A 23,709-nucleotide genomic window follows, 5' to 3' on the forward strand; every position below is an offset into this window, starting at 1 on the left:
CTGATAATAAAGCACCTCCATTTATTCAGAGTAAAAGGCCATTCCATATCACTCTGACTGAACAGGGAAGTGCCGGGTCCCAAATTATTACAAATAAAGGTGACGCATTTTCTCTCATTCCCAGATTAAGTACAAGGTCATGCCATTTCAGGTGCTCCCCGGCTTCCAGGCTCAAACCTTGGGTCCAGGATGTCAGACCAAAGGAATGCTCTCTTATATGGTCACTCTAGCGCTGAGCTACTCCCTCACATGGTATTTCCTAACACTGCATTGCTCAAGTCCATATGTAACACTTCAATTTAGATTTCTGCAAAAAGTCATCATGACTTGATTTAAAAAAAACCCACAATTCTCAGCACCCTTACCTGACCATAAAGACAATCCTCTAGTTTCTCATTGTAACCCACCCACTCTTCTAAAATTCTGCATGGCAAAGGTCATATATAACCTTGCTGGGGGGGTCCCAGAGAGCTTGCATATTAAACCTACGGTCAGATATCCCAGCCTTAGTCTGTACCACCAGACAATCATTAATTAACCGACAGAATAATCCATGATTTACAGAGATGAGGTGACTGGATCCACTGGACTGATGACCATGCTGCGTTGCTCAGGCTGCACGCTTCTTGTAGTGTCAGACAGGGGTTCCTTCTAATATAAGGGGGTTCAGAGCAGACTTTCCACTCTCTGCCTTTTCCATCTTCAGCCACTGCATTTTGAGCTGGTGCTGCCGCACAGCATCAGTCACTCTGGCATCAATCATGGCTTCAGTCAGAACGCCATCTTCAGAAGCGTACGCGGCAGCCTAGGGAGATGACAAGAGTCCCCAATATCATTCCTGTCTCACAAAAGTGTGGCTCAATGTCCAGTGCAGGCTTCAGCTCTTAACACAAGCAACTTACCTGCCAAGCAACACCCAACTTAGAGATCTCTCGTCCAGACATGCCTTCGGTCACTTTGGCCAGGTCTGAACATTTCAGACCATAGTCAAACTGTGCAACCTTCAGCCTCCTACGGATAGAAGAGGGACAATAATCTGAGCCTCAAGGGTGAAAAGAAAAGTCATCAATGATCAGAAAGACTCCAACTTTTAGGCAAAACAGAGAGCACTCTTAGAATTAAGGGAGGACACATGTAAGCGTACGTGTGCTTTGTGTGTCTTGTTAATCGGAGAGACGGAGCATCTGTGACACTTACTGCTTCCCCTCAGTTGCAGGCTTCAGGACATATTTGTCAAAATACAGCCTTACTAGCCGCTCTCGTTCTTCTAGACCTGGCAGAGCGAAGTTCACAATCTCATCAACTCGGTCATTGATTGCCCAGTCAAACTGTTCTGGCTGGTTACTGGCCAGCACCAGCATGAATCTAACAAGGACATAGAAAACAAAAGGTCAGAAAATACCACCAGGAGTATCCATCACTCCAAAAACCTGGGGCCAAGGCATTCATCCATCACACACTTGTTGCTCTGCTCTCCGGTTCTGTACAGGAATGCATTCAGAGTGGCTCGAAGATCCTCACTGATTTTCTCCTAAAAACCAAAGGACACCAATTGAGCACAATCAAAATGTTGTGGCCACGTAGTCTACCATGGCCTGTGTGTAGGCTTTGCCTACCATGCTGTGTATTATTGCCTCCTTTCAATCATTTCTGTAAATGCCTCACTCACCGTTGATCTCTTGCGAAGAAAAGCATCTGCTTCATCCACAAACAGAAGTAGGCTGTGAACAAATTTAAGGGGCAGTTAGCACCCTGCACAGAATGGCCAGTCTTCAGGCCTATAGCAGCACATAGAGTAGCTATGGATCAGATATTTTTTTGTTTTAACATTATATTCCACTTACCCTCTCTTGCTGGTATTTGCCCAGTCAAATACTTTGTGCATTGCTGTGACGCCATCTCTTCCCATGGGAGCAACATCTCCACCTGTCATAATGGCATAGTCCATACCAGAGTGTGTGGCCAGTTTCTGAACAAAGATCAGAGAATTGTTGGAGGAAACAAAAAATAAAAGAAATTGTGAGTAAAGAACATCTATAGGTAGATCAATGCTCTCTGATAAATTAAAATAATAAAATAAAATAAATAAAAACTTTGGTTATGCCTATATCAGATGATACTCAGGAATTCAAAATAAGACCACACACTCAAAAACGTCAAAATCGGGTCCAAAAGTCTAGAAACAGAGCGACATCAGCATGATCTTAGCTTATGGATAAGATCATGAAGAGAAATCGACTTCAGACGTTCCTCCTCTGCTCACCAGAAAGAAACCCTCATGAGCTGCCTTAAGGGGTTGGCAGTTGCCACAAGATGGCAGAAGCGAGGCTGATGCAGGGATCTGCTTACACCCGTCTGATAAGGAGGAACAACATGAAGAATACCAGGACCACAAGCTGAAAGAAGATACCATCTCAGTCCTGCACCTCCTTCAGCTGTATACAAAAAGGAATTTGGCACACTGATATAAAATAATTGTTTTGTCTCTTCTGGCTAAAGATTTTATTCTTGTATATACTTGATTCAAAAAATCAACTTCAGTTAAGGAATTCCATTTACACACGAGAGTCCTACAAATTGGCAGTGTAAAATACATCAAGTAGAATCCATACAGATGTTAGAAGTTGAAAACATTCTTAAGATAAAAAGAAAAACTACAGAAGTGACCCAAGTGGAATTTCCTTTTTTCAAATCCAATTAAATTTGATATATACAGCAATTGTTTTAAAGTTATATTTATTACGCTTTACAAAAACAGATTTTGCAGGACAAAATGCGAAAACAGAGTTAAGTAAAAAAGGCTTTATATGAGCACTTAAGGTGTATGTAAGAGCCATTTTCCTTGTTCTATAAAATTCATGAATATTTATTAGATGACAATGCATAAACTATGGGAGGTTCCTATAACCCCCATAAATAGAATCGTATTGGTATGTTCTTGCCATTTCTAACAGCTTGGAGTAAACATTATTCTTTAGTTAGTTAGTGACAGCCTTGCCTTGTATAAGGTGTAGAGGCATACGGTTTTTAACCGTGACCGCATGTAACAGTGCTCGATGGCCTACGGGCTTCTTTGAATGTAAGAAATAACAAGTAAAGAAAAGTTGTTTACTTAAGTACCGTACCGTACGCTAAGGCGTACAGAAGAAGAAATTAAGAATCTTTAAGTGGTGAAATAAGTTATTTCAAGAAAAGCTAAGTTTATAGAAGATACATTTTACCCTTTATTTTTTGCCCTTTATTCTACGTGTAACTATTTTTTCTTTTATTCTTGTTGGGATTATTTGCTTTTAACTTTCACTAAATACCTTTAAAACAAACTCTTGGACTTTGAGAATTCTTTTGACACGCGTCTTACCTGTGCCTGATAACACCTTATATTTCAGCAGCTACAGTGTATATACACAAAATCGGTCTACTTGTTCCCTTTATTTATAATTATTTCTTTAAAATGGTGATTATGTCCTTTTGGCATCCTATAACAACACTTCAACAAAAAGATCACTTATTAACAACCCCACACTTGCATGGGCATGGTCCAACTTCAGAGTGGCTACTTAGCTTAATCTACAGATCCTTGGGGAAATTTGAGAAAAACTGACGCAGACATAAGGAGAAAATGTAAACTCTATACAGACAATATCTGGGTGTGGGATTTGAATCCGGGGTGTTGGAGCTGTGAAGCAGCATTAACCACTGTGCCACCTCAATAAGTGTTCTAAACATCAATACATTTAATGTCTTCAATACTGGTAATAGCAGGCTACTACAGAATCACATTGATTTAAATAATTACTATTGTTAAATCTGCTTAATCCAGAGGTAAGAGACTAGCATGAGGCACAGTGTAGGAACCAGGATGCATTGCAAGGACTTTTCATCCACACAGAGGCTAACACAGGACTGTCAATGAATGTAACACACATGCAGACATTGGGAATGGCAAGCACCAGACAGACAGTTACTGGTCAAGGGATTTGAACTCATTTGTGCATCACTGTGTTAATTTCAAAGTCAATAACTTCATCTGCATTACTTGCTCCTGCTCTTTTTCTTTGTTAGGTTATTTCACTTGTTCATTTTCAACAAAACTAATACCAAAACGACAGATGCATAATTTCTTTAATGAAATAAAAGAAAACAATTCCAGTCTAGACAAGTACTACGACTGTAATAATTCAATGAATGCTTCAAGTGTAATTAATATGCATTTGATTAATGGCAACCACTACTAGAAGCTTAGCTAGGAAAAGGAGGATGGAGATGGCCCTGGAGCTATCAAGACAGGATGTGTCAAAAGTAGGTTTCTACGGCAGCAATTAAAAGAAGAAGGAACACAAACAGAAGCCAGAGATGTATACATAAGAGAAGAAATAGGAGCTGCAATAACTTAAGCAGGAGACTTGAAAGAGAAGTGGGAGTAGGATCAAGTTTGGAGGTGGAAAATTTTGACTTTAACTCACTGATGTACAAATGACCTGTAGTGGCATGATATGGGAGGTTGTGCAAGTAAAATTATTGGGATTGCTACTGCCTTCATTATGATGGAAGAATAGTAAGAGGAATGGGATTTATTTAAAGCCAACAATCAGTTGTTTAACACCCTGAGCTCTGGGTATGTCATAGAGAAGAGGAAGCAGCAGGCATCTGTATTGTTCTTAGAGGAGCAAAATAATGAAGTGAATTAGAACAGGTTTAATTATATTGAGAAACCATGTTATCTGTGCAGGGCAAAAAAATTCAAGTTAGGAGGCCTGTAAGGATATGGAAAAAGTAAATGGATTGATAGACTTAATATTATGAAATGATATTGTATTTTTCCCCCTGGTTTAGGGAAAGGGAATGCAAAGGTCTTATTACATGGAAAGCTCATCCAAGGAAACCTAAGACAGCAATACCATCAAGTCAAAAAGAACAAATCACATCTAATGCTGGGCTGTGACTATGGGTAGGAAAACGGATATATTGTATCAAGTTAAAACATTCAAGAACAAGCAAAAACTTATAAAAAAATAAAAATAAAATTAGTATCCATATCCATCCATTTTTCAAACCCATTTATCCAAAAGAAGGTCACAGGGAAGCTGGGGCCTATCCCAGCAACCATCGAGGAAAGTCAAGAACAAGACCAGGACATGGGGTCAGCACATCACAGGGTTTAGTATCTATATTTATTTATTTATTTTTTTAAATTTTAAATACAAAGTTATATCATAAGATATACAAAAAAGAATGTGTAATTAAATTGTTTACTTCAAACAGAATATTAGATTAAATTTTAGGGAGGGAGATACTCTACTACATTCCGCACAGAAACAGAGGAGGTACCACTGAATGCCCTGTACTCAAAGGATGTCACATTGATGAAGGCATCTTCACTTTTTTTTTTTGTTACTACAGAATACAGCGACCAATCCACTGCCCTTACTCTTCAAATGGGGGTTGTGTACAAAATTATATCCCTAAGATGTTGGATTTAAATGCACACGAGTTCCTTGGTTTATGCAACGTATCAGAAATCAAAAATAAGTCAAGGCTTTTCTGGATAATTACAGTGCATCCGAAAAGTATTCACAGCGCATCACTTTTTCCACATTTTGTTATGTTACAGCCTTATTCTAAAATGGATTAAATTCATTTTTTTCCTCAGAATTCTACACACAACACCCCATAATGACAATATGAAAAAAGTTTACTTGAGATTTTTGCAAATTTATTCAAAATAAAAAAATTGAGAAAGCACATGTACATAAGTATTCACAGCCTTTGCCATGAAGCTCGAAACTGAGCTCAGGTGCATCCTGTTTCCTCTGATCATCCTTGAGATGTTTCTGCAGCTTAATTGGAGTCCACCTGTGGTAAATTCAGTTGATTGGACATGATTTGGAAAGGCACACACCTGTTTATATAAGGTCCCACAGTTGACAGTTCATGTCAGAGCACAAACCAAGCATGAAGTCAAAGGAATTGTCTGTAGACCTCCGAGACAGGATTGTCTCGAGGCACAAATCTGGGGAAGGTTACAGAAAAATTTCTGCTGCTCTGAAGGTCCCAATGAGCACAGTGGCCTCCATCATCCGTAAGAGGAAGAAGTTCGAAACCACCAGGACTCTTCCTAGAGCTGGCCGGCCATCTAAACTGAGTGATCGGGGGAGAAGGGCTTTAGTCAGGGAGGTGACCAAGAACCCGATGGTCACTCTGTCAGAGCTCCAGAGGTCATCTGTGGAGAGAGGAGAACCTTGCAGAAGGACAACCATCTCTGCAGCAATCCACCAATCAGACCTGTATGGTAGAGTGGCCAGGCGGAAGCCACTCCTTAGTAAAAGGCACATGGCAGCCTGCCTGGAGTTTGCCAAAAGGCACCTGAAGGACTCTCAGACCATGAGAAAGAAAATTCTCTGGTCTGATGAGACAAAGATTGAACTCTTTGGTGTGAATGCCAGGCATCACGTTTGGAGGAAACCTGGCACCATCCCTACAGTGAAGCATGATGGTGGCAGCATCATGCTGTGGGGATGTTTTTCAGCTCCAGGAACTGGGAGACTAGTCAGGATAAAGGGAAAGATGACTGCAGCAATGTACAGAGACATCCTGGATGAAAACCTGCTCCAGAGTGCTCTTGACCTCAGACTGGGGCGACAGTTCATCTTTCAGCAAGACAATGACCCTAAGCACACAGCCAGGATATCAAAGGAGTGGCTTCAGGACATTTCTGTGAATGTCCTTGAGTGGCCCAGCCACAGCCCAGACTTGAATCCGATTGAACATCTCTGGAGAGATCTTAAAATGGCTGTGCACCGACACTTCCCATCCAACCTGATGGAGCTTGAGAGGTGCTGCAAAGAGGAATGGGCGAAACTGGCCAAGGATAGGTGTGCCAAGCTTGTGCCATCATATTCAAAAAGACTTGAGGCTGTCATTGCTGCCAAAGGTGCATCGACAAAGTATTGAGCAAAGGCTGTGAATACTTATGTACATGTGATTTCTCAGTTTTTTTATTTTTAATAAAATTGCAAAAACCTCAAGTAAACTTTTTTCACGTTGTCATTATGGAGTGTTGTGTGCAGAATTCTGAGGAAAAAAATGAATTTAATCCATTTTAGAATAAGGCTGTAACATAACAAAAGGTGGAAAAAGTGATGCGCTGTGAATACTTTCCGGATGCACTGTAAATCATAAAGGAATGACGCTTTATTCATAAGGGAGCAGCAGTTTAACAAAGCAAGTCTGCGAGGACTAGGAGCTGCAGAGGGCCTAGAAGTTGTTATTTTCTGCAGAGGATGAAGAAGACTGTTGTTAATTCCACATGTCTTAGCTGGTACTATAAGCCTAGCATTGAAACAAAGATTCTGAATGCTGGACAACATTGATGAACTATTAGTGGAAGAAGAGTGATGCACATAAAAGTGACATCTGGGAGACCTATAAACATATTGTGAGCGTAGTGCAATCCCATAGTGGGAGAAAGGGTCATGTAAAAACTTGATCCGAGTACACGTTTGACAGTCTGGTGCACTTTATCTTCAGAATCAATTAAATATTTTTGCTTTGCTCATTCTACAGTACCTCTGAAGAGCACAATTATAAAATCAATCCTGTCATACGTACCTATCAGCATTAAGTACTATTGTCTGTACATATGTTGTCACTGACTGACCAGCATGTTTACGTCAAAAGATGGAAACATTAATGTGGTCCCCTGGTGCATTTAATAACTGAATATGAATATCTACTGTATATAGTAATAAATAATAAGTTACAATATGTGTAGAAAAGCTGAAATCTGCCACTCCTCATTAGAAAACTCACCTTTTTGGCTTAAAGTGGAGAAGGACAAAAACTGTTGACATGAAGACTTATCTTGCTCAACTGGAAGAATCCTAACTCTCCCCCTTTTAAGTCAGTGGGTAACTGATGTTATATATTTGAAATTGGAAAAAATAAAATTCTCACTTAGAGGATCTGTGTAAAAATTTTTCAAAACCTGGCAGAATCTAATCAATAGCATATTTGAATAAGCTTTTAAAGCACTGAGGAAGCAGATTCTCTCCCTATTCTCTTTTTTTTCTTCTCCATTTATCTATATTCACTTATTAATTTATCCATTTGCGTATTTTAACTAGGTTTAAGTTTTATTCTGCTGCCCATGCTCTCTTTCTCAGGGGTGGGGGTTGATTTGTTTTCAATCCTATTCTTGTAAAATTGATATTTGTATGGAATGTTGTGTGATTTCAATAAAATCAATTAAAAAAAGAAAACTCACCTTTGCAAAAAGTGTTTTTCCAGTACCTGGAGGGCCATACATAAGGATATTCCGGTACAGGCCACGGTTTTGTCGCGTGTTCCTTGTTGCTATGGCAATATCTCGCACCCGCTCCTCCAGTTTGGGCTTAAGAAACAATTGCACAATCATTACCTCAGGTTCATTAGGAGATCTGGTAGTAATAATGGGAACATTAAATACCTACATTGAGAACAACACCTTCCAATGCATCCTGTGCTTTACTTAGGATCCTTTTTCCCACCTATTAGAACAGTAAATATTTACAAGAAAATAGTATGAGATGACCAAACCGGATGGTAAATACAATATAAAATGCAAAAGTTACATACCTTTATAGGGTGTCGGACTGCCTCTGTGGCTGTAATCCTAGAGGTCTCTCGCACTAATGATGGTTTTCCCAAACGAGCTTCAATGTATCGTCCCAAAACAGCTGTAGCGTTTTTTGCAGAGTAAATACCCACTGCTAACAAAGTTAGGCCAGCAACCTGAAAATAGGGTGTGGTTTCAGAAAACAGTACACGTGAAGCCATGAATGAAGTATAAACTCAGACAGATTATGGGTTCTGTCTCAAGAGACAGTAGTGAAAATTTACAACGTAAGTCAGAAAGGATAATAGAGGTTGAACACGGGACACTAGGAGCATCCCCACCTTGTCCAACAGAAGTTTGGTGCAGACATTTGCTGACTATCAAATTACACTTCTGTGGGCTGTGCAAGGCTATACCATGATGCATGCTTTCATTTTGCACACTAGTTACTGGGTACTTTATTTAAATAAGCTCAAAAAAGCAAGAGTAAATGATTCAAAAGAAAAACACAGTCAAACTAACAATTACAAATGTGTACCTATGAATATAAATAATGATGTATAATGTTGACCATGTTCCTGAAAATGATAATCAGCCGTGAAATATGTCATGCTTGATGCAAACCTGCACTATTTTAAATGGAAACCCTGTCTCTTGAATATGGTCTTTATTAGGCAAATGTTTTATCAATAATATATCTGGTCCCACCAGAACAAGAAAACAATGATAAAATGACACTACCAAGGATACATAGTTTCTCAGTATATTATTTTTGAGTTAATATCTTTCAAAGATGATTTCTGGAATCTTACTACTTGTGTCTGACATAAAGAAATATTAAAAAAAATCCTTTATGGTGGCATATGTACAGGTTACTTACATCATGGGTTTTGCAGAGATGGCTCAAGAACAATATTTCTAATGTTTTCACAGATTATAAAAAACTTTTTGACAAAATGCTCGTTTATGGAGACCAACGCTGGACCACAGCAAAAAGTGTAAAAAAGTCCAAAAAAAAAAAAAAAAAAATCAAAAAAAAAAAAATCACATTATTTGTGTTGTGTAATCCACAAGTCATTCAGTCTTACTTTACAACAGGCACGCCACATGCATTATTTGCTTGCTAGCTTGTTTCCAGGTGAACATGCTTCCTCCGGTTGTTGAAAATATTTAATATTTCAGAAAAAAATGCATGTGTCTTGCCTGTTATGAGCAAACGACTTACTTGGTGTGTGGATTATGTGATATGAGGAACAAGAAATTCTAACAGGAAAAAAAAAATTTTTGGACAGACTATTCCTTAAAAACTGACTTTAGACTCAGATGTGGGGTAACAAGGATGTACAATTGTCAAGTACTTGTCTCTATGTGTAACAGTAGAGGGGACTTAAAATTAATGATCATAAAACTTTGACATTGACACAAAAGAATAGTGTGCCTAAAGTGCAGTTCAAAATAACTAAATGCATTTAATGTTATGTATGAAAGGCTCTCCTTCAAAAGGATACAAAGACTTCTGGATACACATGTAGATAATTTTATTACATCTTCAAGTTTTGCCTCTTTATTCAGAAATGAGATGGGCTAAAAATCACAAAATTGAAAGCAGAGTCAGGAAAATCTTACCGTGGCTGTGACCTTATCCCAGTCAGAAATGAAGGCTCTAAATCCCTCTCCAAACACTGTTCCAGCCGTCCTGTAAATATTCATGTTTTGTTACAAACTAGGCAAAGTTAATATCTCAATTGCAGATCATAAATTTAGAAACCAATAGGATGGTTAGTCTCTATGCTAACACCTCAAATACTCACTGTATCGACTCCAGCACTGTCTGCCTATGCTCAGCAGCCTTCAGACGAATTTGCTCCCGGATTATATCTGCATTCTCACGCTCTACTTTGGCTCGTGCCCTGGCTTCAGCTTCAATCCTCAACATCTCATTCTTGTGTCTCAGTTCCATTTCATGTTCAATTGTGGCTACATCAAAAATAACACCAAGTAAAAAAAGGCCTAGCTGATGAGACCAGTGATGCTTCATACACAGTTTTCGGCTATTACCTTTTCGCATTGCCTCCTGCTTCTGGACAGATTCCTCCTGCTTTCTCAGGTTTTCCTCATTAAGCAGTTGCTGTGCAAAAACACGCTCCATTGAAATGTGTTCAAAAAGGAATACATTTACTATTTGTCAATGATCATTCACAATTTCATTTACCTGTTGTCTTAACTGTTCTTCATATCGTTGCCTTGCCAGTTTGTCTTGATATTGTGCCCTCTAGAATAAGAAAGTTAAACAGTCTCAATGTAAGCTACAAACACCCATTGAAAACTCTTTGTGTCTGGCACTCCATTCATTTGTGTGTGTGTGTGTGTGTGCCATTCTCTAATGTAATTTCACAGCATGACTTGCCCCAACCCAATACCTCACCGCCTGATGCTGCTTGGTCTCCTCTCCTAGCGTCTTCCTGCGTTCTTCAGCCTGGGTTCGAATCTGTTCTACTTTCATCTGTTCAAGAGCAGCATCATATTCCTATAACATAAACATAAAAAGCAACTCTTAAGTCAAAATATGGATTAAAAATCAAACAAAACCAAATAAAAACCCTTGACAGTATCAAAATGACTAGTAGCCATTATTAGCCCAAAACAAAAATGATGCAGGTACTGAGCTAGATTTCTTTTTTAATCTGAAAAATCAAAACATTACAACAGAACACACCTTAATCAAACAAATAAGAATAACGCACACAACAATTGGCTTCAAAACCAGTCCAAAGAAAACAAAAAACAGAAATCAACATTCAGCCTCCACCTAAAAAATACAGCAACATGAGTAGAAAGCCCCACCTAACATTAGTTCTTTATACCATATCTGGCAAAATAGGTAACAAAATAAGAGATTTTATCACAGTTCTGCTGTGCTTACTTTAATATTATATTGATTAATTCTTACCATGTTCTGGAAAATTTCGAAAATATCCTTTTATGAATGATGCAATTTTTTTCCAATTTAAGATAATACAAAACATCAAATGCACCTTCTACAACTCACAGGGAAAATTAAGTTTTTCAGCTGAACAAAATAAGTCTACTTGCTAGTAGTGTGATATAGGATATTAAAGTTGATTTCTCATAGGGCTCTTTAATACTGTCTACTAGAATTCCAATTTCTGTGGTTATGGCATTAGCCTTGAATTTAAAATCATTTCTATCTGAGAGATATGCAAAGACTTATGCCCAAAATTAAATTAATGTAAGGCATTTCCTAATACACATGGCCCAGAAATGCTAGCTCTAGAAAATGTACCCATGGCATGATCCAAACCTGTGAGCATGTTAGATAATTTTCAACAAGACATGCACGATAGATGAAAGTTTGATTTATGGTGTGCTTAGTGCATAATGAACTAGAATGTACTCTATGAATGACTGAGCTCCATTCATTTTATTACTGAAAAAATTCCTTTAACATTGATCCCTAGGATCATTAAAGGGTAAGTTTCTTAAACTATTTGTATATACTGAAGAGGTGCTGCCCAAATCTTCACTGAGACTAGCCAATAACATCTTTGCGACAGATATAACTGAGAGGTTCGGAAAACTGGGCAAGTTTCCTTTAACAAAGTTTCTAATTTATACATAGAAAAAATGTTTGTAGGTGGAAGATTACATTTGGAGTTTACTTGTTCAAAAAGATGCAAACACATTGTCAAAATAGAGATCCATGATGTCGCAAACATTTTCCATAGGTTAATTACAAAGTAGGTTATAGAAGGTTGAAAAAGGTGATTAACGTGTATAGGAGCAGCAGATGAGAGCTGCTCTGCCTCAACACTGACCTTGATCTTGCTCTGCTGCTCCATCTGCAAGGTTGTTTCCTGCATGTGTGCCAAGTTCAGTGCCTCTTTGGCATGACCTATAGTGTGGGATAAAATAACACAACTTATTCATGAAAACCTTCTGCAACATAAAGAGGGTATACTACATTATCTACCAACACTTTTGATGATCTCACAGAAATCTTATGTTTAAAAAGCTGATCTTTGCGAGTCTCTGCTGATGTATTTCTTTAAAAAAAATCTACAAGCACAATATTACTAAGCAGTCTGCCTCCAAATACCACTGCCTGCTGCGCATATCAAGCTTATAAATTTAAAATTAATAAGATGACAGGAACATTTATGGCTGATTTTAATCACTCATCCCAAAAATATCTTGTAAATTCAGAAATTTTTGCTAATCTGTACGGTTTCAGAATTTTTCATATTACTGTTACACCTTTAGGAATTTACATTAAATTATTCTTAGACAAATTTCAAACTTATCACTTCATACTACGGCGTAAAGGTCAATTACAACTGTAATTATGCTTTTAAAAAAAAAAAAATTAGAAGAATTTCAGTGGGCTTTCACTCCAGTCACCAAACAAATCCAACCTTAACTCATGTTAGAGAAATATTCCTATATTACCAATCAAAGTAGGACACATTAAAATCATTACACTTGTAGACTTAAGTGAAGATTCTCATACTACTGACCACAGCATTCTACTACACAGCTTTGACCATCAAGTTGGATAGTCAATCACTGTTTACTTGTCAAAAAAGTCAAAATATATACCATGTGCAAATATAAAATGCTATTCCTCATTTAGAGATTGTGCATCCCTGATTTCCCAGCTAAGACTAATTCTATTTCTCCCTTTTTATTTATTGCCATTACGAGAATGTCATGTAGTAACACATGTGTACTCATCACTATTTTTACCATAAAACCAAAATTAAATTCTTCAGTTATGTCCTTATTTAAGAGCTTTAATGATGTAGAACAGCAGACAAGTGAAAATGACCTGTCCTTGGGTCTGGGTGGGAATTCTTCAAAATGCAAAACACTAGTGCAAACAAAGGTTTGCCTTTAGTTTGGTTGAATCTACACAAAAATGAGATGCTTTCTAGGACATCCATCCAATCTTTAGTTAGTTGTAACATTTAGGACTTTAAAATCTTTCAAAACTAGACTTGGTTATTTTTTTTTTTTATTTTATTAAAATCAGATAACATTCCATACACATAACTCAAGTTTTTACAAAAAAAAAAACTTTTCAAAAAAAAAACCCATCCCAGAGAGCTAGGCCAGCAGTGCTTTATGCTAGTAAAGATAAGTAAATATATAAATTAATAAATGAATAAAGATAAATGAAGTAAAAGAGGGGAGAGAACCTGCTTCCTCAATTTAAATGTTTGTTCTAAAATGTTATTGATTAGATCCTGCCAGGTTTTGAAAAAGTTCTGTACAGATCCTCTAAGTGTGAATTTGATTTTTTCCAGTTTCAAATAGTATATAACATCAGTTACCCACTGACTTAGAATAGGTGAGTTAGGATTCTTCCAATTGAGTAAGATAAGTCTACGTGCCAGTAGTGTAGTAAAGGCAATTACAATTTGTTTGTCCTTCTCCACTTTAAGCCTATCTGGAAGTACCCCAAACCCAGCTATTAGTGGATTAGGAGGGATTGTGACACCAAGGCTATCTGAAAGGTACTTAAAGATTTTAGTACGAGTATATTCATACTTTAGTATTATATTATTAACTTTTAAGAACATGAAAAAGTCAATTTATTAAAAGAGAACAGTTTTTATAAACATACAGGTTTTGTACTTTCTTAAAATGTACTATATTGCACTGCACTGTCCACTGCATACACTAAACAGTGTCATCTCCAGACAGAAGAGCAGCTTCAGCGACAGACTGCTGTCACTGTTTTGCTCCACTGACAGACTGAGGAGATCGTTCCTCCCCCAAACTATGCGACTCTTCAATTCCATCCTGGGGGGTAAACGTTAACAATATCATTGTCTGTTTTTACATCCATTTTTAATACTCTTTATTTTAATATTGTTTTTGTATCAGTATGCTGCTGCTGGAGTATGTGAATTTCCTCTTGGGATTAATAAAGTATCTATCTATCTATATTTGCAAACAGAGTCCTGACCTTGTAAATTCCAAGTATGACTTTCAAACGAATTATTGGGCGAGTGGCTACATTAAGAATTCTACATATAAGCTATATTAAATCACTAATGTCTTATCTGGAACCATCGTTACCCAAAAACTGCCATGCACGAAGGTGCTTTAAACAGCCTACACATGGATAATTTATGAAAAAAATTTGCAAAGGAAGTAGGGGTGAAGTCTACTGACTTCAAACCCTTAGGCTGTGGCTTCGGCTTCGGCTTCAAAGTCTGCTGCTGACATCGTGTGACCATGAGCAAGTCACTTCACCTGTCTGTGCTCCAATTCGAAAAGAAATGGAATCAATTTTATCCTAAATGTTGTAAGTCGCCTTGGAAAAAGGGGTCAGTCAAATAATAAGTATTATGATTATCATTGACAATAAACTGTTTTAACTACCAACATGAAAAGTTAACTGATCCATTATCACTTGTACACAGTTTAGGCTAGCGCCCTTCGAAGTTATGAATGCCTTAACATCTATTTTATTGTATAACCCGCTAAACGCAATTACGGGGTCGATGAAGCAGGGGAAAAGGTAGCCAATCCATTTGTGATGCCCATCACATATTCTGACGTAAACTCGCCCCTTGTACCGCCCTAAATGACCTTGGACCAACAGCACATCACAGTCATATAAAGAATACATAGGAGGTCCTAGCACTTCATGCGCTGACGATTTAAGCTGACCCTGAACTCTATTCAGTTAACTGAAACGTTTTCCCATTTTCGCCATCAAAGATCACAAGGCTTAACTCACGGGACTGGTCGAGCTCCCGAGCCGCTTTGGCCGCCCGCTCTAATCCCGTTGGATCGAAATTGCTCCATTTATCCTTGGGTTTATCCTCTCCGCCACCCCCAGATCCTGCCGGCGGTGGTACAAATGGGGGTACGTCTGCTGGAGGTGCCGGCTGGCCCTTATTGATGCCGAACAACCACGACATGCTGCGGCTTTTCGGCTGCCGGACTATTCAAGGAGACACACGTGGGCCAAAATCGTAGTACGCATGTGCCAGAGGCCGACCCACGGTTAGTCAGGAAGCAGGAGCTATCAGGGGATTGGATAGTATTTTACTGAGCCACGCCCCGCCGCACTTGAAGTAACGGGGAGAAAAGTGGGACAATATAAGCGTATCTCGCTTTCGCTTAAAGTTAGCGCAAAGGTAAATACTTCGAGAAATATGAGTGATAACAGTTAATAGAAAGTCATTATTTAATAGAAACTGGTTTGAGAGTGGTATCTTGTTTGTAACTGATTTGTTGGACTCAGAAAGATTATTTGTCCTTTTTGAAGAAATTTAAATTAGGTTGTACTCAAAAAGAATACAGGCAGGTTTGTCAAGCAATCCCATTGGCATTAAAACAGTTAATCTACAACATCATGTTATATTCAGAAGTCAAGCCAGCATTGCCAAACTTAAAAATTGGTAATTGTAATCTAAATGATAGTAAATGTAATAATAAGTTTATTAGAGCAAATTTTAAATCCATTCTTTTCCATGATTTTAACTCAGGAAAGCATTTGCAATTTTTTAATGGGGATCAGTCAATTATGGAAAATGCTTTTTCTAAATTTGTTAAGTGGCCTGTTTCCCCAAAAATTAAAGAAACACATTTCAAGATAATTAATAATAGATACCCGGTGGAAGAATTTTTAAAAAGAAGATTTAAATTTGAGGTGGACCTGTGTTCTTTTTGTGATTCAACTTGTGAAACATTACAACACTTGTTCTTTTCATGTCCTGTTTCAGCCAAATTTTGGTTAGAAATACACAGCTGGTTATCACTCAAGGTTAATGATATCCCACAATTTGACTTATCTCATATTATGTTCTACATGGATAACTTATATCCATCCATCTGTCTCTGATATGATTAACATTTAACATTGTCATTCTCTTAGGTAAATACTATATACACTGTAGTAAGTTTAAAAAATAGCAAACCATCTTTTACATGGTTCAAAAATGATTTTAAACAATACCCCCTATCACTTAAGAAACTGAAATCCAGCAGATCTGTAAGAAGGATTTATGAGAACATGTCTCATTTATTACTGTTTTGATTTATGTCTCCTATGTCTTTTGGCCTGTGCTCCCTATTTCCCTATTTGTTATCTTGCATATATTGTGTAATTTATCTAGCCCCCCTATACTGTGAATGTTCTTTATACTTTTTTGAATGTTGAATTTATATCCTCTACGAGAGGTTTGAGAAATATAACCCGCCAGCAAAATAAATGCGGTAGGAAGCAACTAGCAAACCGCAATAGACAAAATCAGATCCATTTATTGCTCACTCATCTCAGGAGTACGACATTTAATTAATTTCCAGTATACAGGAGATGTATACATCTACATGCAGATGAAAAACATAATTGTCTCATCATTATCGGTCGAGGCCCACATTACCAATGACCGCCAGCGATGCTGCTGTCCAGCAGATATCGGCAGAAACTGTGCTAAATGTTAAAAACTGTATCATCAGCACATATGCTCCGCAAGTGGGATGTGAGATAGAGGAGAAAGAAGATTTCTGGAGTAAGTTAGATGAAATTGTGGAGAGCATACCCAAAGAAGAAAGAGTGGTGATTGGAGAGCATTTTAATGGGCATGTTGGCGAAGGGAACAGTGGTGATGAGCAGGTATGACATTAAGAAGAGAAATATTGAAAGACAGATGGTAGTTGACTTTGCAAAAAGCGTGGAAATGGCAGTGGTGAATGCATATTTTAGAGTCGATGGAGGAAACTGCACATAGATGGACTATGTCCTATGTAGGAGACACAATGTGACAGAGATTAGAGACTGTAAGGTGGTGGCAGTGAATGGTGTGGCTAGACAGCATTGATTGGTGGTATGCAGGATGAATTTTGAGGTGAAAAAGAGGAGGAGAGTGAGACAAAGACAGGAGGCAGAGCTGGAAGCCGATGTTATATTTCACAGTTTCGTGCACCTTTTGGGACTCACTGCAGCATTTCATTCGACAAACTCATCCTCCCTTTTTCCTGTTGAAACTTCACTCCCACAACTTTACAGAGCCTTCAAACGCTTGCGCCCCACTTGTAGAGGTGCAAGCTCCCCACCCCCTGACTGTTTCTCACAGGCAGTTGTGCCGATCTCTCTCTCTCTCGAGTGTAGTAAAGATGTACTGGTGAGCAACATTCACATTTTCTCTTTCTGGAGTCAAGCCAGTCTCTGAAAACACTCGCATTCACCCCCAGAGCAGCTGGCTGTGTTCACATCCACTTGAATTATGTCATTTGTTAGGCTTGCAGACTTCCTCCCACAGGTTGCTTTTCCCCAAATTGTATAATTACAAAGAAACAAAAAATACTGCTTGTACATTTTGGTTCAAAATGAAGAAAGCTTGTATAGTATGTTAAAGTGAATCAGTTTATTTAGTCTTTTTTACATTTTTGTAATAAAAAATAAATTTTTAGAAAGAATTACTGTTAGTGTACAACATTAAGATTCAGCTTGTGCTTTAAAGTGTTTCATATCTTTTATTTGGGACCCTCGGCTGGCGCTTGCATCTGCTGTTGTTGGCATCGTGACCTACCCTCAAGGGGTTAACTGAAGTGGACCTTGCCAACTGAAGTTGCATCATAATTACATGATACTGCACAACATACAGTAGTCAAACAAAGATAAAAGGTCACAGAAAATGAAGCAGGTTCACCTTTAGATCTTGGTGTGCGGGTAGATTGACACACAAGAAGTAACTGTCTGTCAGGGTGTTTGGGGCAAAGGGGTTATATTAGGCTTTTGGTTCTTTTGGGGCTACAGGCATAGATCAAGAATGTGAAGAAATGTCACACATTAATTGAGTCCCTCTTTTTTAACTACTTTGCTTATATTGGCTAGTGGCTTCATTGGCTCAGCTGAGAGTGAAGGTGCAAAAGTTCATTCAAGATGCCTCCAGGATCCAGTGACTGAAGTGAGAAGGAAAGTGCAACCATAGTCCAGCTTGAAGTCTCTCTCTCTCTCTCGTCTTCTTATTGTTTAAACCATTAAGAAGGGTGGTGTGACCCAAGAACAAGTGCCAGGGAGCCTACAAGGAGAAAAAGAAAGTTAGAATTTCTACTTGCATGTCTGATGGGCAGTGTGACATGTTAAGAAGGGGAGGATATCTGCTGTTATTTACACACCAGCATCAATTTAAGAGTGCAGGAAAAGTAAAGCAAAAAAACCAAGTTCTGCTCTGTTACTATTTGAAGATGTTTTGATTTAGTTATATTATGCAACCTATAAAGGGAACATACAAGGAAAGAAGGCCATCAAAAGGTAGATGCTTTAAAGATTGATTTTCTGGGTCAGATCATTTTTCTAGCAGTAGATGGTGGCTGTTGGCCTCCGAGAGGTGCACAGCACTGTACCTGGGTGCAGACGTGTTGTCCTGCAGCGACGGTGAGCTGGACTCTCTTCATACATGGCACTGACGCACACCTGCACAACGGAGTCAGATTCTGGTCCTTTGAACAAACTGGTACGTGCCGCAGAAGGCAAACTATGGTGGACAGTAGGATGAGCAGGCTGAGGGACACTTGTGCTTGTCAACCACCGGCATCTCACTTTGTAGCCCTTCACTGGTCCTGGAGCCTCATCCCAATCCACTCGGAGCATCCCCGGACTTATTGGCATGAGACGCATTTCTTCAGGCTCTATAAGACAGACAGACAGACACGTTCCAGATGGCCTGTAGGTGTTGATGGACTGGGTAAAAAGAGAGGATGTCACTCACCATCTTGTGTGCAAGCTTTAGCTGACAGTGCTCGCTGCTGTCCTGAGTGGTACTGTGCAATGACTGTCACAAGGTATGAAGTGCTGCTTTGCAAATTTTGAAGGACTGTGGAGTTCTGATTGTGGCTCACAGTGATGGACTGGGCTTCACCACTTGGAAGGGGTCCAAACAGCACCTGGAACTCCTGAACAGAGTCAGGTAAAAGAGGGGCCCAACTGACCCGGAAACTACTAGGTTTGGAATCAGAAATGAGCAGTTGTGTTGGGCTAACTGCCTCTGTGAGGGAAAGCAAATACTCATTTTACTATCTTCACATGATTTTAATGAATGGTACATTGAGCAACAAAAGATGAGACGAAGAAATCTGGTCATGCCTGGACCATACAGTGAGAAAGTCTTACCTTGAAGAGTGGTAAACTGAACGCTAAGTGATTGGATATGCTCATAGTTGGACTCAGGTATCAGGGTTGCATGGTACTTTGTGCCAGGACTCAAACCAGTCAGCAGTGCTGAAGTGTCACCACTGTTCAGCTGCAAGGTGAATGCTTGCTGCTGTTGTGTAGAAACTGGACTATACTGTAGGACATAGAAATCAGAGGGTGAAGACAGCATGTCGGGCCAAATTAGTCGGGCACTGTGTGAAGTTATGTCCACTGCAGAAAGCCGCCGAGTTCGTATGACATCTGTAATCAATAACAGGATGATGTTTTTGAAAATGTTAAGATTAGTTAGTAGTTGATTTCTCATGACAGCTTTAAATCTAAGCAGTGTGTGGTGATGGTTTGAAATTTCATCAAGCTTACTAATTTTAGTAAAGTGATAAATGCTTATTAAAATGATAGAAAACCATCTAATACAATAGCATAAACCATTTACTATGTAACGGAGATCACAATACAAGCCTATACTAATGTTTTAACCTGTGTACTGAATTTCTGTTACAAAAGAAAAGTAGACCTAAGGCAGAAAATGAGCAATTAATTTTAATATGGACCTTCCTATTCTGTGTGCCAACTATCTTCAAGAGGTTGCCACCCAAAAGCTGTAATTTGGGTACTTTCATTTCAGTTAAGGCACTCAGAAAAGGTAGCTGTGCAGCCTAATTCTGACAAGAGTTTATTCTGCTGTCACACCAGCATCCTCTTCACCGTGTCCAAATGCAGGTGACCTGTCCACATAACATAAAAGTTATATTTGCATGTCATACCTGTAATTGCATTGCGTAGATCGTCTTCAATGAGCTTAAGGTCATCAACATCCACAAAGTAAAGATGCTTGTCAGTTGGGGGGCTGACCGCAGTTGAAAACTCCACAAAGTTCCCCTGTCCAGTAGATACAATCAGAACCACTACACCATCATCCCGCAGAGCAGTCATCGGCCCAGTTACCGATTCGGATGACATGCCATCAGTAACCCATACTAGAACCCTTGGTACTCCAGGACGTGATCCGGCACGGTCTTGAAATCCATGATCATGTGCCCATGTTACAGCCTGGCCCGTGTTGGTGTCACCCCGTGGTTGTTTCATTTCCTTAAGTGCTAGCTGCAGTTCAGCATTGGTGGTGTATTCAGAGAACAGAAACTCTGGAATGGGCTGAGTGCTCACGTGAAGGACGCTAACCTGTACATCTTTTGATCCAATTGTGTATGGATGCAGCAGTTCACCCAAGAATGTCTTCACCTTATCAAACTCGTAGGATGATACACTGCCTGAGGAATCCACTAGGAACATGACGTCACCTTCACAGCAGCCAGCCATCGGCCCTGAGAAAGACATTAAAATAAGGTCATCTGCTAGAACACAACGGCTGTGTTGAGCCTTCACTGTAAGTGTGTCCCATTTCTATTTATTGGTGCGTGTGACGCCTCCAGAAGGACTACGTTTATTAGCTCTGCCTCTCATCTGCAGAATTACATCTGCAAAGGTAATGACAAAATATATTACATCTGCTTTGTAGGGGACAGGCCTAAACATACAAAATGCCTACAATCTGAAATATATGGACCTTGAAACAAATGATAAAAGAGCATGGGGGCTCACCAACTGGAGGTAATATATTCCTGCTCTAGAAATGATTTCACGATGATTTCAGCTGGACCCTCGCCAGAAGTTATAAACTGCTTGGCTATGGATATTTAATTACAAAGATTGGCATAAGTGAGGCCCTCGTTTAGGGTAACTGTATGACTAATGTATTTCACATACTGAAATTCAGGTGGTGGGTGCCACTTTGAAGATTCTGGACCCCTCCATTGGGAGGAAAACTAAAACTATACTAGAGATTGTGTGGCACTGGCCAGGTAAACCTAAGGTGTTTTAGAAGATAACATGGAAAACCTTGTGGGATTCTGCAGATCTCTAAGTAGGTCAAATCAGAAGACACGTACCATAACAGACAGTGGAATGCACCTTTATTTTAAGAAAAAAAATGGACTCTTGGCCTAGCACAAGTGAAATCCTGAGCTAGTTTACTTGCTGTGGGTGAAATGCTGTGAGGGATGCACTTGTGATGAGCTGCAAAGATGGACTCGGGGATAATGAGAAGAATCCAGGCAGAGGTAAGGTAATCCAGATGTGACTGATTACTGGATTGAAAAGAATTAAACCCAGGAAATGCTCATTCCTGAAATATACGGCTGTAAATAAATCAGTACTCTGCACTTGCAGAAAATGGCCATTTAGACAAATGAAAGTGGGGCCCTGCATCAATAAAAGCAATTGTGCTATAGCCATATATGGGAAACCAGTTTGGAAAATTAGTTACACATCTGAAGATAATGAAAATTGAGCTGGAGACAGTGGACCACCTGATCAGAAGCAGACAGGTGGACATAAAGAAACTTAAATAATACAGGACAATGAATGCTAATATGTGTTTAGTGTGTGTGTGTGTGTGTGTTTGTTTGTTTGCCCTGCAATGGACTGACACTCTGCCCAGGATAATTTTCCTGCCTTGCACCCTACACCAACAGGGATAGGCTCCAGCTCTCCTGACATGACAGATCAATGAGACCCAAGAACTCAAGAAACACTGGGATGCGAGCCTGGACTTGAGACATACAGCTCACCACATTTTCTGCCAATGACTTCCTCTAACAACAGTGGGGTTTTGATTTCAAAGAAATTGGGGCATCAGGGACACATTGGGGGACTCATTTAAAAGGTTGCCAGACAAAAGGAGACTCTAAACACCCAGTAAGTAATGGAGGAGAGGCTCCCTAACCAGAGGTAAAGAGATACTGAACTGGGCACAGCTAAGCACAAAGGTGGAGATGATAGAACCATCTCAGGATATGTTGGACTCCCAGCTTTTAGAGAGACTCAAAATGTAGTAAAGCTAGGTTCTAAATTTACAAATACAAAGGGGGTCCGAAGTTACATTTCTGGGGTAACCAGACCAGACAAAGGTTTATTCTAAAGAAGTATGGAGAGATTGGGACGGGGGCAGTAACTCATTCCGGCACAGCTGATAAAACCCGATCAAGACGTGCTGGGTATCCGAGCCAAAAAAAGGCGAGTCAGGCACATCCAGCTCACTCACACGGTAATAAATCTTAACAGGCAGTCAGTCATTTATTTCCAATTCTCTATTTGAGAAATCCACAGGCATCGCCCCTCTTCCCCAATCGGAGACGTCGCAATCCTCGAACGAACCCCCTCCTCGATTTACCTGGCACAGGTGGGCGCGCCGAGGTCTCAGCGCCCTCCAGCGACCCGCCGGCGACGACGAGAAGCGTCCAGATTAGCGCAGCAGTCAACGACATGACGCCAAGGCTGGTAGCGACCACTCAAACGAGAATCCATCCATCGGGGCTCCGCGGCGCAGCTTAAAACTTCGACAGCCTCCCTATGCGTACTGTTCCCCCCTCCCTCTCTGCTGAACACCCAGGCAGGCCCGCCCCCTTGAGCACCTGCGTGCCCCTCAGGGTCCCATCGCCTGTCCGCTATCCTCATTACGCGTCCCTGTATACAAGACACACGGGGACAGTGCGGCGTGTTTGTGTCCTGCAGACACCTGTAGGCACTTTTCACCTGAAAGACCCCCAGGCGATATAAACTGTTTGGGATGATCGGTCTTGTTGCGCCCCCCACATTAGCTCCGAGGCACGCAGGGGTGTCATCTCCAGACTGCCTGCAGGCTGTTTTTTACAGCATGGGGGAAGTCTTCTAGAAAGTTTAAAATAACTCCATGTCCCACCCAAGGGTGTTCTCTAATGACCTCACCCTCCAGTCTCAGACTAGCCCCAGTTAATCACGTAAATAACTCGCAGCAAATATGAGAGATCTCTGTCCATCACCGACTGCAGATCCACACTTGGAGGATATCACAGAACTGGCCTTACAAGATAAGGGAGTTCAGCTG

The 23,709-nt window shown here is 39.8% G+C and overlaps 2 protein-coding genes across 2 annotated transcripts; both read right to left on the minus strand.

The window, feature by feature from the left end:
• Position 1: 1 nt before the first annotated feature.
• atad3 (ATPase family AAA domain containing 3) lies at positions 2-15,603 on the minus strand. The gene is made up of 16 exons (XM_028807349.2): positions 15,363-15,603; positions 12,430-12,506; positions 11,019-11,120; positions 10,806-10,865; positions 10,652-10,721; positions 10,405-10,570; positions 10,220-10,289; positions 8,614-8,769; positions 8,469-8,525; positions 8,264-8,389; positions 1,845-1,969; positions 1,670-1,721; positions 1,461-1,531; positions 1,198-1,365; positions 903-1,011; positions 2-805 (listed from the first exon to the last, which is right to left on the minus strand). The coding sequence occupies exons 1-16, from the start codon at positions 15,544-15,546 to the stop codon at positions 635-637; spliced, it is 1,764 nt and encodes a 587-aa protein (XP_028663182.1). The 5' UTR covers positions 15,547-15,603; the 3' UTR covers positions 2-634.
• Positions 15,604-17,982: 2,379 nt separating this feature from the next.
• Positions 17,983-23,212, minus strand: vwa1 (von Willebrand factor A domain containing 1). The gene is made up of 6 exons (XM_028807350.2): positions 23,017-23,212; positions 20,552-21,109; positions 19,746-20,027; positions 19,345-19,620; positions 18,980-19,264; positions 17,983-18,654 (listed from the first exon to the last, which is right to left on the minus strand). Exons 1-6 carry the CDS (start codon positions 23,108-23,110, stop codon positions 18,614-18,616), a joined length of 1,536 nt encoding a protein of 511 aa, XP_028663183.2. The 5' UTR covers positions 23,111-23,212; the 3' UTR covers positions 17,983-18,613.
• Between the last annotated feature and the right edge of the window lie 497 nt (positions 23,213-23,709).

The sequence above is a fragment of the Erpetoichthys calabaricus genome, chromosome 8, assembly GCF_900747795.2.
Source record: "Erpetoichthys calabaricus chromosome 8, fErpCal1.3, whole genome shotgun sequence".
Lineage (NCBI taxonomy): Eukaryota > Metazoa > Chordata > Cladistia > Polypteriformes > Polypteridae > Erpetoichthys > Erpetoichthys calabaricus.